General features: G+C 37.4%; 1 protein-coding gene and 1 pseudogene across 1 annotated transcript in view; both read left to right on the top strand.

The window, feature by feature from the left end:
* CERS3 (ceramide synthase 3) overlaps positions 1–14582 on the top strand; it is a 185713-nt gene that overhangs the window by 103287 nt on the left and 67844 nt on the right. Inside the window, exon 8 of the mRNA XM_006900052.1 lies at positions 6714–6820. Coding sequence (XP_006900114.1) covers positions 6714–6820 — 107 coding nt within the window. The remainder of the gene's footprint in view (positions 1–6713; positions 6821–14582) is intronic.
* LOC102858326 lies at positions 8650–9807 on the top strand (annotated as a pseudogene).

Raw genomic sequence — 14582 nt, 5'->3', positions numbered from 1 at the left:
TTATAATTTGACACTTAACTACCTTTACAAATCTTAAGATTATTATATGTGGTAAAGGTGTGTTAATATATATATATAGTATTAATGTGTTAATTTATCAAAAGATAGTGCCAAATTTTTTACATGCTAGTCTCTGAATATTGTCATCTCTGTTACAACTACTTCATCCTCTAACTGTATCTCAGTAAAATTGTTTAAAAGTTAAAACACTAGCCAAAAGCACAATATATCTTCTTCTGCAAAGTGCATGGAACATTCTCCATAATAGATCACATTTTAGAACATAGGCAAGATTAATAAATTCAGAAGCATACAAGCAATACAGAGCATCTTCTCAGATCAGAAAGCTACAAAATTAATAATTAATAATGAGGAAAAAGAAGAAAAAGTCATACATTTGGAAGCTGAACAACACCTTGCTTGAACATGAGTGGGTAATAGAAGAAATAATAAATGAAATTAAAAAGTTTCTTGAAACAAATCACAGTGAAAACACAACTTACCAACACCTCTGGGAAACAACCAAAGCAGTAATTAGAGGTCAATTTATAGTAATAAGCAAATATATTAAAAGACAGAAAAAATGACGATTGACTCTCTAACCCAGTATCTCCAACAAATTGAAAAAGAGCAACAATAAAACATGACACCCTCCAAAAAAGCTGAAATTATAAAAAAGGCCCATTCTATGAAACAAACATATCCTTGATACAAAAACCAGTAAAGACACTATCAAAACAGAAAATTATAGACTAATATCTCTATGAACATAGATGCAAAAATCCTGAATAAAATCCTGGCAAATAGAATTCAATAATATGTCAAAAAAGTGACTCACCATGATCAAATGGGATTCATAACATGTATTTAACATAAGAAAAACAATCATTGTAATTCATTGCATTAATAAAGCAAAGAACACACACATGAGTCTATCAATTGATGCAGAAAAGGCCTTTGACAAAATCCAACACCCTTTCCTGATTAAAACACTAAACGAAATACGAATAAAAGGCAATTTCTTCAACATAGTAAAAAGTATATAGCAAACTCAAGAGCCAGGGTTGTTCTCAATGGAGAGAAGTCAAAGGCATTCCCCTTGAGAACAGGAACTAGTCAAGGATGCCCACTATACCTTTCCTATTCAATATTGTATTGGAAGTTTTAGCAGTAGCAAAAAGACAAGAGAAGAAAATAAGAGGTATTCAAATTAGCAAAAAGGAGGTAAAATTATCTCTATATGCAGATGATATGATAGGATATTTAGAAAACCCTAAAGATTTAACAAGAAAACCACTGTACATAGTTGACCAAGTCAGGAAAGTGGCAGGATACAAGATCAACATTCAAAATTCAATTGGATTTCTCTACAGTGACAGAGAATATAGAAAAGGAGCTAAGAAAAACAATACCCATAACAATAGCTAATAATAAGATTAAATATTTGGGAGTAAATAGAACCAGAAACACAAAGGATCTATTCAAAGAAAATTACAAAACATCACTACAAGAAACAAAGAGACCTGGAAAAATGGAAGAATATCCCTTGCTCATGGATAGGAAGACTCAATATTGTGAAAATGACAATCCTACCAAAAGCAATCTACATGTAAGTGCAATTCCAATACAAATACTAATTCCATTTTCAGTGAGATAGTAAAGGCAATCTCCAATGTCATTTGGAATGGATAGAAACCCTCCAAATAAGCAAAACATTTCTTTAAAAAAAGAAACAAGGTAGGAGGCATCTCATTCCCTGATTTCAAATCCTACTACACTGCCATTGTGGTCAAGAGAGCATGGTACAATGACAGACACATAGATAAATGGCATAGAATTGAGAACCAAGATATCAGCTCATCTACCTATGGTCAACCTATTTTTTGAAAAGGAGATGATATCAGTTAATTGAGGAAATTACAGCCTTTAAAAAAAATGGTGTTGGCAAAATTGGCTATCTGCAGAAAGCTCAAACAAGACTCCCTCCTCACACCAGACACAAAAACCAGTTAAAAGTGGATCAAAGACCTAGGACTAAAACTAAAGACTATAAATTTCATTAGAGAAAAGTTTGGATGAACCATAGAAGCACTAATCCACAACTTGAACAGTCTTCCAAGCATTTTGAAAAACCTACAACCAGGTGAGGATAAAATCGATGGCTGGGACCTTCTGAGAATCAAATCCCAATGCACACCCAAAAATTTCTCCAACAAAGTGAAAAGGTAAGCCAGAGACTGGGAAAAATATCTGGTAGTGACATGTCTGATAGGGGACTTATACTGGAGTGCCACAACAAGATAAAGGTAAATAATCAAATTGAAAAATAGGCACAGGATATGAACAGAAACTTCATCTAAGAAGACATTCAAATGGCAAACAAATGCATGAAGAAATGTTTCAAATCCCTAGCTCTAAGAGAGATGCAAATCAAAACAACTATGAGATATCATCTCACCCCAGTAATAATAGCAAAATTTAACAGAACATTGAACAATAAATGTTGGTGAGGTTGTGGAGAAACTATGGAAGGCAGTATGGCACTTTCTCAAAAAGTTGGAAATATAAATACCATTTGTCTCAGCAATTCCACTCCTGGGAATATACCCTAAAGAAACCATAAGTGCTATCCAAGCAAATATATTCTCACCCATGTTTATAGCTACTTTGTTCACAATAGCAAAGGGTTGGAAACAACCCAAGTGCCCATTAAGAAACGAATGGACAGAGAAGCTGTGGTATATTCACATAATAGAATGTTATGCAGTACTGAAAAGCAAATAACTCATTAAATATTATATAAAATGGGTGACCATGGAGGACATTATGCTGACAAATATCTCAGTCACAAAAGGACAAATACTGCATAATGCTGCTGTTCTAAAACAGGACTGACATGGGGTTTGGGTGGAAACTAAGAAGAGGGGATAAATCATCTACATGGCATTGAAACAGATGAGGGAGAACTGTATAAAAGAAATATATGATTAGGTATTATTGGCACAACAAAAGTCCAGAATAAGAGTTGCATAGTAAAGTCATCTGGAGGTTGTTGTTATGTGCCATCGAGTCGCTTGCAACTCATAGCGACCCTATGCACATCAGCCCTAAACTCTGCTCTGTCCTGTGCCAGTCTCACTGTCTCTGATACACCCATCCTGATTACCCCAGTCACTGAATCAATCCACCTCATAAAGGGCCTTCCCCTCCTGCGCTGTCCCTCCACCCTCCCAAGCATGACGTCCCTCTCCAAAGACTGGCCCCTCCTTACAACATGTCTAAAGTATGTCAGACGAAGCATCAGAATCCTTTCCTCCAAGGAATTGCCTGGTTTAACCCTCTCCAGGATGAATCTGTTTGTTTTCTTAGCAGTCCATGATACATTCAATACTCTTCTCCAGCACCACAGCTCAAAAGCATCAGTTCTCCTTCTATCCTCCCTAGACTTTGTAAACTACTACCTAACTTGGGAGGAACTGGAGAGCATTATGCTGAGTGAACTAACTCAGTCCCACAGGACAAATACTGTATAAAATCATTATTGTAGAATAAGTATGAGGATCCAAGCTGGGAGGGTAGAAGCAGAGGGGTGAGAATGGGTGAGGTGTTAATCATAGTGTTGCACAATTCAAGAAGCTGAGGTGGTGAAGGAAACGGGAAGGATCTTTAGTGAAAAACAATGTATTTATACTAATTTAAAATAAAAACAACAACAAAATTGCCTGTGTGGTTTCACCAAATCACTTATTACTTTATTTTCTCTCCTCAGCTATAACATGAGAAGCCATGTATACCTTAGGATATATTTTGGAGTGTAGATAATTATTGTTCAAAAGTGTTTTGATGTCTTCAGACAGGAAACAAAGAAAAGTAAAAGGAGCCTCATAAACTATGAGAACAAATTTATGTTATTAGTGATCATAAATCATTCTTGAGTCACAAGTCATATCCTAAATGAAAAGTTCAATGATCAAACCTTCCATCCATTGTTTGTAAAGACAATATTTGGCATTGGGTAGCAACTTACTTTTACATTTCCCAGGGGTCCATTCCATAGCTTCTTCAAGTGGTTTGTGTTATAGTGTGTCTTGATGAAGGATCAAGTTCTAATTGAACTCAGATACAGTGTAGCCTTTACAACTTTTATAAATTTATAAAATAGTTAATTTATAAATACATAATTTATAATTCTAAATTAATATCACAAACAAGTAAAAGTACAATATAACTCATAAATGCCTGGAGCAGTATATATCAGGGAAGTGCCAGAAACCCAAGCTGGATTCAGAAGAGGACAGAACAATGAATATCATTGTTAATTTTAAATGAGTCTTGGTTGAAAGCAGATACCATAAAGACATTTACTTGTGCTATATGGACTTTTCAAAGGTATTTGTGTGGATCATACGAATGATAGGTAACATTGAAAAGAATGAGAATTGTACAATATTTCATTTTGTTCATGAAGAACCTGTATATGGAAAAAGAAGCACTTTTCTAACAGAACAAAGTATTTAAAATCATAAAAGATATGCATCAGGGTTTTATCCTTTCACCATTCAGTCTTACATTGAGTAGATAATCTGAGAAGGTGGACTCTATATGAAGAAAACTGCAGCATCAGAATTTGAGGAAAACTCATGAGCAAATTAGGTAGACGACACAGCCTTGCTTGCTGAGAATGAAGAAGACTTGAAAGCACTCATGAAGATTAATGATTATAGCATCAGTATAGTTTATACTTCAACATAAAAAAACTCACAACTATACAAATAAGCAACATGATAAATGGATAGAAGATTGAAATTGTCAATTATTTCATTTTACTTGGATCCACAATCAACACCCAAGGGAAATGGCAGTCCTACCTATGGAATGACATATTGAAATGGTCAAACCTTCTGGTAAGTACCTGTCTAAAGTGCCAAAGAACAAGGATTCTACTTCAAAGAAGAAGATGTATTTGGCCCAAGTCATGGTATTCTGAGATGTGCGTGAAAATTGGATGTAGAATAACAAACCTAAGAAAAATTGAGCCTTTGAATTGTGATATTATTGATGAGTATTAAATATGGCACAGATTAACAAAAGAACAATCCTATCTGTCTTGGAGGAAGTGCAACCAGAATACTCCTTAGAAGTAAGACTTAGTCTTCTCTATTATGGGCAATCAGGAGGGACCATTCCCTGGAAAAAAAAGGTATCATGCTTAGAAAAGCAAAGGTTAGCAAACAAAAAGATCCCTCATGGATATGAATTGACTCAGTAACTACAACAATGAACGTAAGCACTGCAGATTGTGACGATGGTGCAGGTTGAGCAGGTTAAGTGATACTTAATGACAAATATAGGGTTGATCTTTCATGTTGCTAGTTATCTTTTTCTTCATGAGGGAGAACACTCTCTATCATCTACATTTACTTATATTCTTCACACATAATCTCCTCTAATTTTGCCATGTGCTCAAATATGGATTTAGGCCCCAACACTTTAATAGTATCTTAACTAATATTTACCAAAGATAGAGGTTACTTTCTGCCATCTGATCATTATATAGTCTAGAATAATCCTTTGTATATTTTTTGCACAGTAGTGCCTGTGCAATTTATAGCTAATAATCTGACCTAGCCTCTGCACCCTTGAACAGCTAGCCACTCACCATTTTCCACTTACTCAGCATAATAACTTTCTATCTCAGCAATTTTAGGTGTTCTCATGATATTGAAAATTATGAGAATGGGATAAGAACCCTTTAGGAGATGTAAATATATTGCTTTTATTGTTCCTAAGGGCTCTTAAGCTTCAGGAGATAATTTCATCTCTGAAATTGCCCATGTCTAGGTCATGTTAGAAGACCTGATAGATAGCCTAGTAGGTAGGGGCTTGTGCTTCCAACTAAAAGGTTTAAATCCATCAGCTACTCCAAGGAAGAAAGATGAGCAATCACTTCTCATATAATTTATAGCCTCTGACAACTCACTGTAAAGTCAGTTCCTACTCAGTAGTAATGAGAGGTGAGGGAAGGGTGAAAAAAAAATCTGCCCTTCAACTGTTCCTCTAACACATCCCACTCCATCGTATTAGAAGCTTTCACTTTCAGCCTTAGGTCTTCACTGGGTGATGTAATAGAGAAACCTTAGCAGTTACCACTACAGTAAGAAATTAATATTCAACACAAAAAATATGAGCATTATAGATTAGTATAAAATAACTTAGAAAAATGTAGTATTTCAAATTATATTTTAATCCAGAGTTCTAAGCATTTACTTCTAACTCTACTTCTTATTTCATCCATCTTAAAGTAGCAAACTTGTTGGAAACCTCTGCTGGATAGGCCTAGATTTCATGTGTCTCCTGACTTCCTGTTATCCAGCTCTCCTCTCTGTTAAATGGATATATTCAACAAATGCTCAAATGAAATATATGCTAAAATGAATAGTACTAGTTTATAGCACTTGTGAAAGACAATAATAATGCTGTAATCATTTGACCATATCTTTTAGACATTGTATTATGGGAAAGTTCAAACATTTATAAAGAGATCAAGCTTCAACAATCTCGTTTCATCAATTTTTCTGTGCACATTACATCTCATTCTCAAATTTTATAGTCAACTTTTAGATATTTATAAATCATTTGCAAATATATAATTTTGTATTTTATACTAATCCCACTTTAATTGTCTAAATGAAGTTTTTTTTCTTTGTTTCCAGTCTGCAAAAATGTTCTCTTATGCTGGATGGAAGCAAACCTGTAACATGCTATTTTTCATCTTCTCTGCCATCTTTTTTGTCAGCCGTCTCATTGTATTTCCTTTTTGGTAAGTAGACAAGATGACGTGTTGCTCTCTGGTCATGCCTTTCTTCAGTGGAATGAGGTGACCTTTGTGTAGTGTTGAAGTCAGCTTTTCCTCCCTTACACTGATTGTCAGTTGCTTGTGTCAAGTTCAGTTAAAAAAAAGTAATTAAAAGAAACTATATTACAAAATTAATTAAAGACATCTCCCAATGTAATATTACTACAAAAGAAGATGGAAAATGTGTAATTCAAATGTATTACCTCAGTCAACTAAGATATTGGATAAGCAGAAACTTTCATTTTGTAGCTTGTATCATTATTATGGATATTGCTTTGTGATTTGCAGCTTTGCTATTTACTAAATATCATTAACATTCTTCAGCTCTCTAAAAAAATGAGATATTTCCTCTGTTAAAGAATAATAATTATACATACACTCAAAGCCACAGAACTCTTAAAACCCTAAAATTATTGTTATTGAGTTGGTTCAGACTCATAGTGACCCCACAGGACAGATAATTGGAAAATTAGAGGGTCAGTACTAGAGAGAAAGACCCTCAAGAAGATAGATTGGCATAGTGAATGTATCAGTGGGCTTAAGCACAGCAGAGATTGTGAGGATGATGCAGAATCATGTAGGGTTTTGTTCTATCATACAAGAATCAATATGAATCAGAGCATGTAGGTGGTGTATCTGACATTGATTCAGCAGTCTGGAGAGGTCCCTGACAGCAGACTTTCCCAGTGTAACTTGTCTTTTGATTTTTTGACTGCTGATGCCAAGTGTATTGGTTGTGGATCTAAGCAAAATGAAATTGTTAATAATCTCAGTCTCATCTCCATCTATCATGATGCTGCCAATTGGCCTAGTGGTGAAAATCTTTGTTTTCTGATGTTGAGATGCAGTCCATGTTGAAGACTGTAGTCCTTGAGCCCAGCCTCCCAAATGATCTGTTCCACATATAGTTTGAAAAGGTATGGAGAAAGGATACATCCCTGATGCATTCCTTTCTTTTTTTAAATTTTATATTGGTTTGCTCACATGGTTTGTATACATTGTGTTTCACACTGTTCTTCACTCATATTGTGATTCATGCATTATGCTTTATAAAATCAATCACCTTTGGACCTTGGCCATTATTACCCAGTCTTTCAGGCCTTGCTGGATGCCTCCCATTTCCTTCACCCTGTTGTTCCATCCACCAAACTGTGCAACTCTGTGGTTTCACCCCTATCCGTCCTCAACACCCCACTTCTCCCATCTCTTCACTCCTTGGGTAAAACATGTAAGGACACATGTTTTACTAGTCATCCTCCTGTTTTTTAAAGCAATGATGGTCTTGTGCAGTATTGGTCCACACTCCTTTCTTGATTTTGAACCATGCAGTCTTTTCTTGCTCTGTTCAGACAACTGCTTCATGGTTTAAGTATAGTTTTCAAATGAGCACAATCAAATGTTCTGGAATTCCCATTCTGTTCAATGTTAGCCACAATTTGTTGTCAACCACACAGCCAAATACCTTTGCATAGTAAAGAACAAAAAAACAAACAGGCGGTTGGTGTGGTCTCCATTGTTCAGGATTTAAGGCGCCATGAGGTACTCTGTGCCCAGGTCCCAGGAGAAGTCTACCCCGCCGTAGAACTTAGGAAGCTCAACGTGTCACATCCATCTTCAGTGCCAAGTGCTTGACATGGCATATGCTCAGCGTTCTAGCACATGAACGAGCACCCACTGTGGTCCCGGATGTAGAAGGATTGGTGTGTCCCGGGGTCTGGTTTTCCTTGGTGGAAATGTTGGGATGGCGTCGCTTGACTTTCCAAGGAGGCTCAGTGCCTTGGAGGGAGAGGGGTGACAGAGGCCGTGGTCAGGGTGGGCGCTTTGGCTCCAGAGGCGGCCCAGGAGGAGGGTTTAGGCCCTTTGTGCCACATAACCCGTTTGATTTCTATTTGTGTGAAATGGCCTTTCCCCGGGTCAAGCCAGCACCTGATGAAACGTCCTTCAGTGAAGCTTTGCTGAAGAGGAATCAGGACCTTGCTCCCAATTCTGCTGAACAGGCATCTATACTTTCTCTAGTGAGCAAAATAAACAATGTGATTGACAATTTGATTGTGGCCCCAGGGACATTTGAAGTGCAAATTGAAGAAGTCCGACAAGTAGGATCATATAAAAAGGGAACGATGACTACAGGACACAATGTGGCTGACCTAATAGTAATTCTAAAGATTCTGCCAACATTGGAAGCTGTTGCTGCTCTGGGGACCAAAGTTGTGGAAAGCCTGAGAGCACAGGATCCTTCTGAAGTTTTGGCCATGCTGACTAATGAAACTGGCTTTGAAATCAGCTCTTCTGATGCTGCAGTGAAGATTCTCATTACAACAGTGCCACCCAATCTTCGAAAACTGGATCCGGAACTCCACTTGGATATCAAAGTGTTGCAGAGTGCCTTAGCAGCTATCAGGCATGCCTGCTGGTTTGAGGAAAATGCTTCTTAGTCCACAGTCAAAGTTCTCATTCGACTGCTGAAAGACTTGAGAGCTCATTTTCCTGGCTTTGAACCCCTTACACCTTGGATTCTTGATCTGCTGGGACACGATGCTGTCATGAACAATCCCACGAGACAGCCCCTGGCCCTCAATGTGGCCTACAGGCGTTGCTTTCAGATTCTGGCCGCAGGACTGTTTCTGCCAGGTTCAGTGGGTATCACTGATCCATGTGATAGTGGGAACTTCAGAGTACACACAGTCATGACCCTGGAACAGCAGGACATGGTCTGCTATACAGCACAGACTTTAGTCTGAATCCTCTCACATGGAGGCTTCAGGAAGATCCTGGGCCAGGAGGGTGATGCCAGCTATCTTGCTTCTGAAATATCAACCTGGGACAGAGTGATAGTGACACTATCAGAGAAAGCTTATGAGAAGTCACCAGAGAAAAAAGAAGAGGAGGAGGAGAACACAGAAGAACCGCCTCAAGGGGAGGAAGAGGAAAGTATGGAGACCCAGGAGTGAGCCTTCCTCTCTTCATCCCCTTTTACTCAAGGGGGAGACTGAGAGCCTAAGCTGACCGCTACTGGGCATTACTTGGTGGCATTTCTGTGGGATAGGGGAAGATGGCAGACAGGAAGTTAATCCTATGGAAGGAAGTGTCGTTCTACTGGGTTCTGATAATGGCTAAGCTATTATCGTAAGACTTTGCCATCCATCCATGTTGAAACAGGACACAGACTTTTTTCCTATTAACTCTAGAATTCCTAACTCCTGAAAACGGCTTTTAACCAGTACTTTGTTTTTGAAATGTTGTTGGCTGCTAAATGTGTGGACATATTTTTTTCCCTAAAGAAAATTATTAAAGTACTACACAGTAGGAAAACAAAACAAAACAAAAACCAAACAAACAAAAAACCACAAATAGACGTATTTCTGGTACTCTTTTTTTTAGGTGAGATAATCTGACATTGGTAATGATATCCTTAGTGTAACAGCCTCTTCTAAACTCAGCTGGTGTTTCTGGCAGTTCTCAAAGTACTGTTTCAGTTGTTTTTGGATAATCTTCAGCAGGATTTTGCTTGTGTGTGATATTAGTGACGTTATCGTTGTTGTTGTTATGTGCTGTCATATCACCTGTGAATTATAACGACATTATGTACAAAAACTCTGAATCCTGCTCTATCCCAAGCCAAGTTTATTGTCTCTGGAACTCTTACGTCCATTGAGAAAATCCATCTCATCGAGGTTCTTCCTTTCTTGTGCTGTTCTTCCATCCTTCCAGAAATAATGTTCCTCTCCAAGGACTGGCACCTCCTACCAACATGCTCAAAGTATGTCAGACGGAGCTTCAGAATCCTTACCTCCAAGGAGCAACCTGGTTTCACCCTCTCCAGGACAAACTAGTTTGTTCTCTTAGAAGTCCATGGTTATATTCAATACTCTTCTTGAGCACCACATCTCAAAGGCATCAATTCTTCTATCAGCCCTAGTCATTGTCCAGCTTTCTGATGCATTGCAGGCAATTACAAAGACCAGGGCCTGGATCAGGCACACCTTAATTTCCAGACTGACATCATTGTTCTTTAGTACCCTGGAGATGTCCCTGACAGCATTCTTTCCCAATGCAATTCGTCTTTTGATTTCCTAATTGGACCAGTGATGAGAATCTTTGCTTTCTTGATGTTTAGCTTCAATCCATACTGAAGGCTTCTGCAGTCCTTGATTTTCTGCAACAAGTGCTTCAGGTCCTCCTTAGTTTCAGCAAGCAAGGTTGTGTCATCTGCATAATACAGGTTGTTGATGAGTCTTCCTCCAGTCCTGATTCCACATTCCTCCTCATAGTGCCTAGCCTCCTGGATAATCTGTAACTCATATAGATTGCAAAGGTACGGTGATAGAACACATCTTTGATGTACACCATTCCTGATTTTAAACAATGCAGTGTTTCCTTGCTCTGTTCTGATTACTGCCTCCTGGTCCAAGTATAGGTTTCACATAAGCATAATTAAGTGATATTATTCAATAATTTCCATACTCTGTTGGATAAGAATGGGAAGAGGAATGAATATGGATCTCTTTCAGTCAGTTAGCCAGGTAGTTGTCCTCCAAATTTCTTGGCACAACTTGGTGAGTATGTCCAGGGAATGTTTAAAATTGGTATTCCATCAATCCCTAGGAACTTAGTTTTTGTCAATTCCTTCATAGCAGCTTGAAATTTTCCCTTCATAATTGCCTCTCGGTCATATGTTGTTTTATGAAATTCTTCTGTGTGAACCAATTCTTTTTGGTGCAGTGACTCTGTATTCCTGCCATCTTCTTTTGATGCTTCCTGAATCATCTGGTATTCTGCCCACAGCATCTTTTTTTAAAAGTTTTTTTCATTTTATTCTGATGTATTTATGAAGTCTGAATTCATTGTTTTTCACACCAGATCTTTCCTATTTCCTACACATGCCCCTACCCACCAAATCTGCAACTCTATGATGAACCCCAGTTTATCTCTTATGAACTTTATGGTTTTGGACTTACTTCACCTTGAGTTGATTTTGTGTGTGGTGTGAGATATGGATCCTGTTTCAGTTTTCTATAGATAGCAGTCCAGTTTTGACAGCACCATTTGTTGAAGAAGTTTTCATTTCCCGTTTGATAGGTTTTATTACCTTGTTGAAAATCAGTTGGTCATAGATAGCTGGGTCTATATCTGAGTTCTAAATTCTGTTCTGTTGGTCTATTTTCCTGACATTGTATCAGAACCATGCTGTTCTGGTTACTACTGCTGTGTAAGAAGTTTTAAGATCAGGGAGAGTATGCCTCCCAACTTAGTCTCCAGAGTGACACCATTGCCCTTCAGTACTCTGGAGAGGTTCCTAACAGCAGCCTTTCCCATCACAATACATCTTTTAACTTCCTGGCTGCTGGTGCCAAGAGTTTTTACTGTGGAGCCAAGCAAACTAAAGCTGTTAACAATCTCAATCTCTTCACCATTCATCCTGATGCTGCCAATTGGCTCAGTGGTGAGAATCTTTGTCGTCTTGATATTGAGCCTCAATCCATATTGAAGGCTGCAGTTCTTGACATTCTGCAGCAAGTCTTGCATATACTTTCCATAATATTCCATTGTTATCCTTTAAATTTTGGTTGGTTCTGTCATGAAGTTTCACAGTTGATTGCTTATTCAGCTTATTTGTGTCTTTCATTTCTTTTCCTTGGTTAACTTTGTCAACAGTTTGTCAATTATTTTGACTCAAAGATCCAACTCTTGGTCTTGTTGATAGTTCCTAATTGTTTTTCTGGTTTTTATATCATTTCTTTCTGTATTTATCTTTATAATTTCCTTTCTTCCAGAGGCTGAGTTTGTGTTGTCAGAGGTTTTGTTGTTGTGGTAGTGGTTTTTTAGATGTTAAATTAGTTAGTTTGGTTTACTTCTTTCTTGTTTTTTCATATTTTTGCTTATAGCTATAGACTGACTTCTAAGTATTACTTTTGCTATATATCTGAGAGGTTTGGATATATTGTGTTTTTATTTTTCTTTGTTTCAAGAAACTTAAATATATTTTTTATACCCTTTGTGGGTGTTTCCTGCTCTTTTTTATTCTCTTCTTGTTAATTAATAATTGTACAGCACTGAGATTTAACAATATGCTTTGCAGTTTTTTAGTGCTTTTGAGTTTATCAAGGCTGCTTTGTGCTCTAGGGTCAGTTCTGGAGGATGTAACAGGTACACTGGAAAAGAAAGTCAACTAGGGGTTTTTTGGGGGGGATTTCTCTGTATGTGTCTATGAAGTTGAGTTGGCTAATTGTGTGATTTAGCTTGGCATCTTTGTTGAGTTTTCTTTCTAGTTGTCCTATCTTTCAGTGAAAATGATGTATTGAAGTCTCCTATTAGTCTTGTCTGTTTCTTTCTTTAAGTCTATTAACATTTGTTGTAGGCCTCTTATAGATAACAGAAAATATTTTCTGTCTTTTGCATGTTCTCTTCTTCTTTTGTGCCTTTAAGCATTATAGAGTGTTCTTCTTTGTCTCTTATGCTACATCTTACCTTATATTCTATTTTATTAGAGATTAGTAGTTACACTCCCGGGCTGTTTGGTTATTGTTGGGTTTGATGTTGTTGTTGCCAATATTTTTCTTTTTAGCTTATTTTTCTCTCCTTTCTCAAGTGTGTCTCATTTAGGCAGCATACTGACATGTGTTTTTAATTCATTTTCTGTTCTTTCTTTCTTAAATGGCCTACTTAAGCCATGAGTCTATCCCCCATGAATATAAAAACCAAGTCAGGAATAGGTTTGAGGCTTGAACACTAAGGAACAGAGACCAAGTGAGGAAGATATCAAGAATATCATTCATGAAGAATGCAAAAAACCATTACTAAGAAGGAAGAAGACCAAAATGGATGTCAGAAGAGACTCTGAATATTGCACTACAGCCCTGAGAAGCCAAAGCAAAGTGAAGAAATCAAGACGTTAAGGAGCTGAATAGAAGATTTCAAAGGGCTGCTTGGGAAGACAAGGCAAAAGAGTATAAAAAAATGTGCAAGGAGCTGAAGTCAGAAAATCAAAAGCATTTCTTAAGATGAAGGAACTAAAGAACAAATTCAAGTCACAAGTTGCAATGCTTAAAGATGCTACGTGCAGAATATTGAATAATTCAGAAAGCATTAAAAGAAGATGGAAGGAGTATTCAGAGTCATTGTACCAAAAAGAATTGGCTATCATAGAAGAATTTCAAGAAACAGCATATGAGCTAGAGGCAATTGTGATGAAGGAGGAAGTTCAGGCTGCTCTGAAGGACATGACAAAAAATAAAGCCCCGGAAATTGATGGAATACCAAGTGACGTATTTCAGCAAATAGATGCTGGCCTAGATGTTCTCACCAAGTTGTGCCAAGAAATCTGGAAGACAACTACCTGGCCAACTGATGGGAAGAGATCCATATTTATGCCAATTCCAAAAAAGGTGACCTGACAGAAAGTGGAAATTATCAAACAAAATCACTAATATCACACACTAGCAAAATTTTGCTGAAGATTATTCAGAAATGACTGAAACAGTACATTGACAGAGAACTACCAGAAATACAAGCTGGGTTCAGAAGAGGTGGAGGAACTAGAGATATTATTGCCAGTGTCAGATGGATCTTGACAGAAAGCAGACAGTACCAAATGAATGTCTATCTGTATTTCACTGACTATGGAAAGGCATTTGACTGCGTGGATCACAATAAATTGTGAATAACCTAGAGGAAAATGGGAATCTCAGAGCACTTGATCGTGATTACATGAAACCTACACTTGGAC

Source organism: Elephantulus edwardii, unplaced genomic scaffold, assembly GCF_000299155.1.
Source record: "Elephantulus edwardii isolate Elephantulus edwardi_28Jun2011 unplaced genomic scaffold, EleEdw1.0 scaffold00272, whole genome shotgun sequence".
NCBI classification, from domain to species: domain Eukaryota; kingdom Metazoa; phylum Chordata; class Mammalia; order Macroscelidea; family Macroscelididae; genus Elephantulus; species Elephantulus edwardii.
This window is presented reverse-complemented; position numbering and strand designations above follow the sequence as displayed.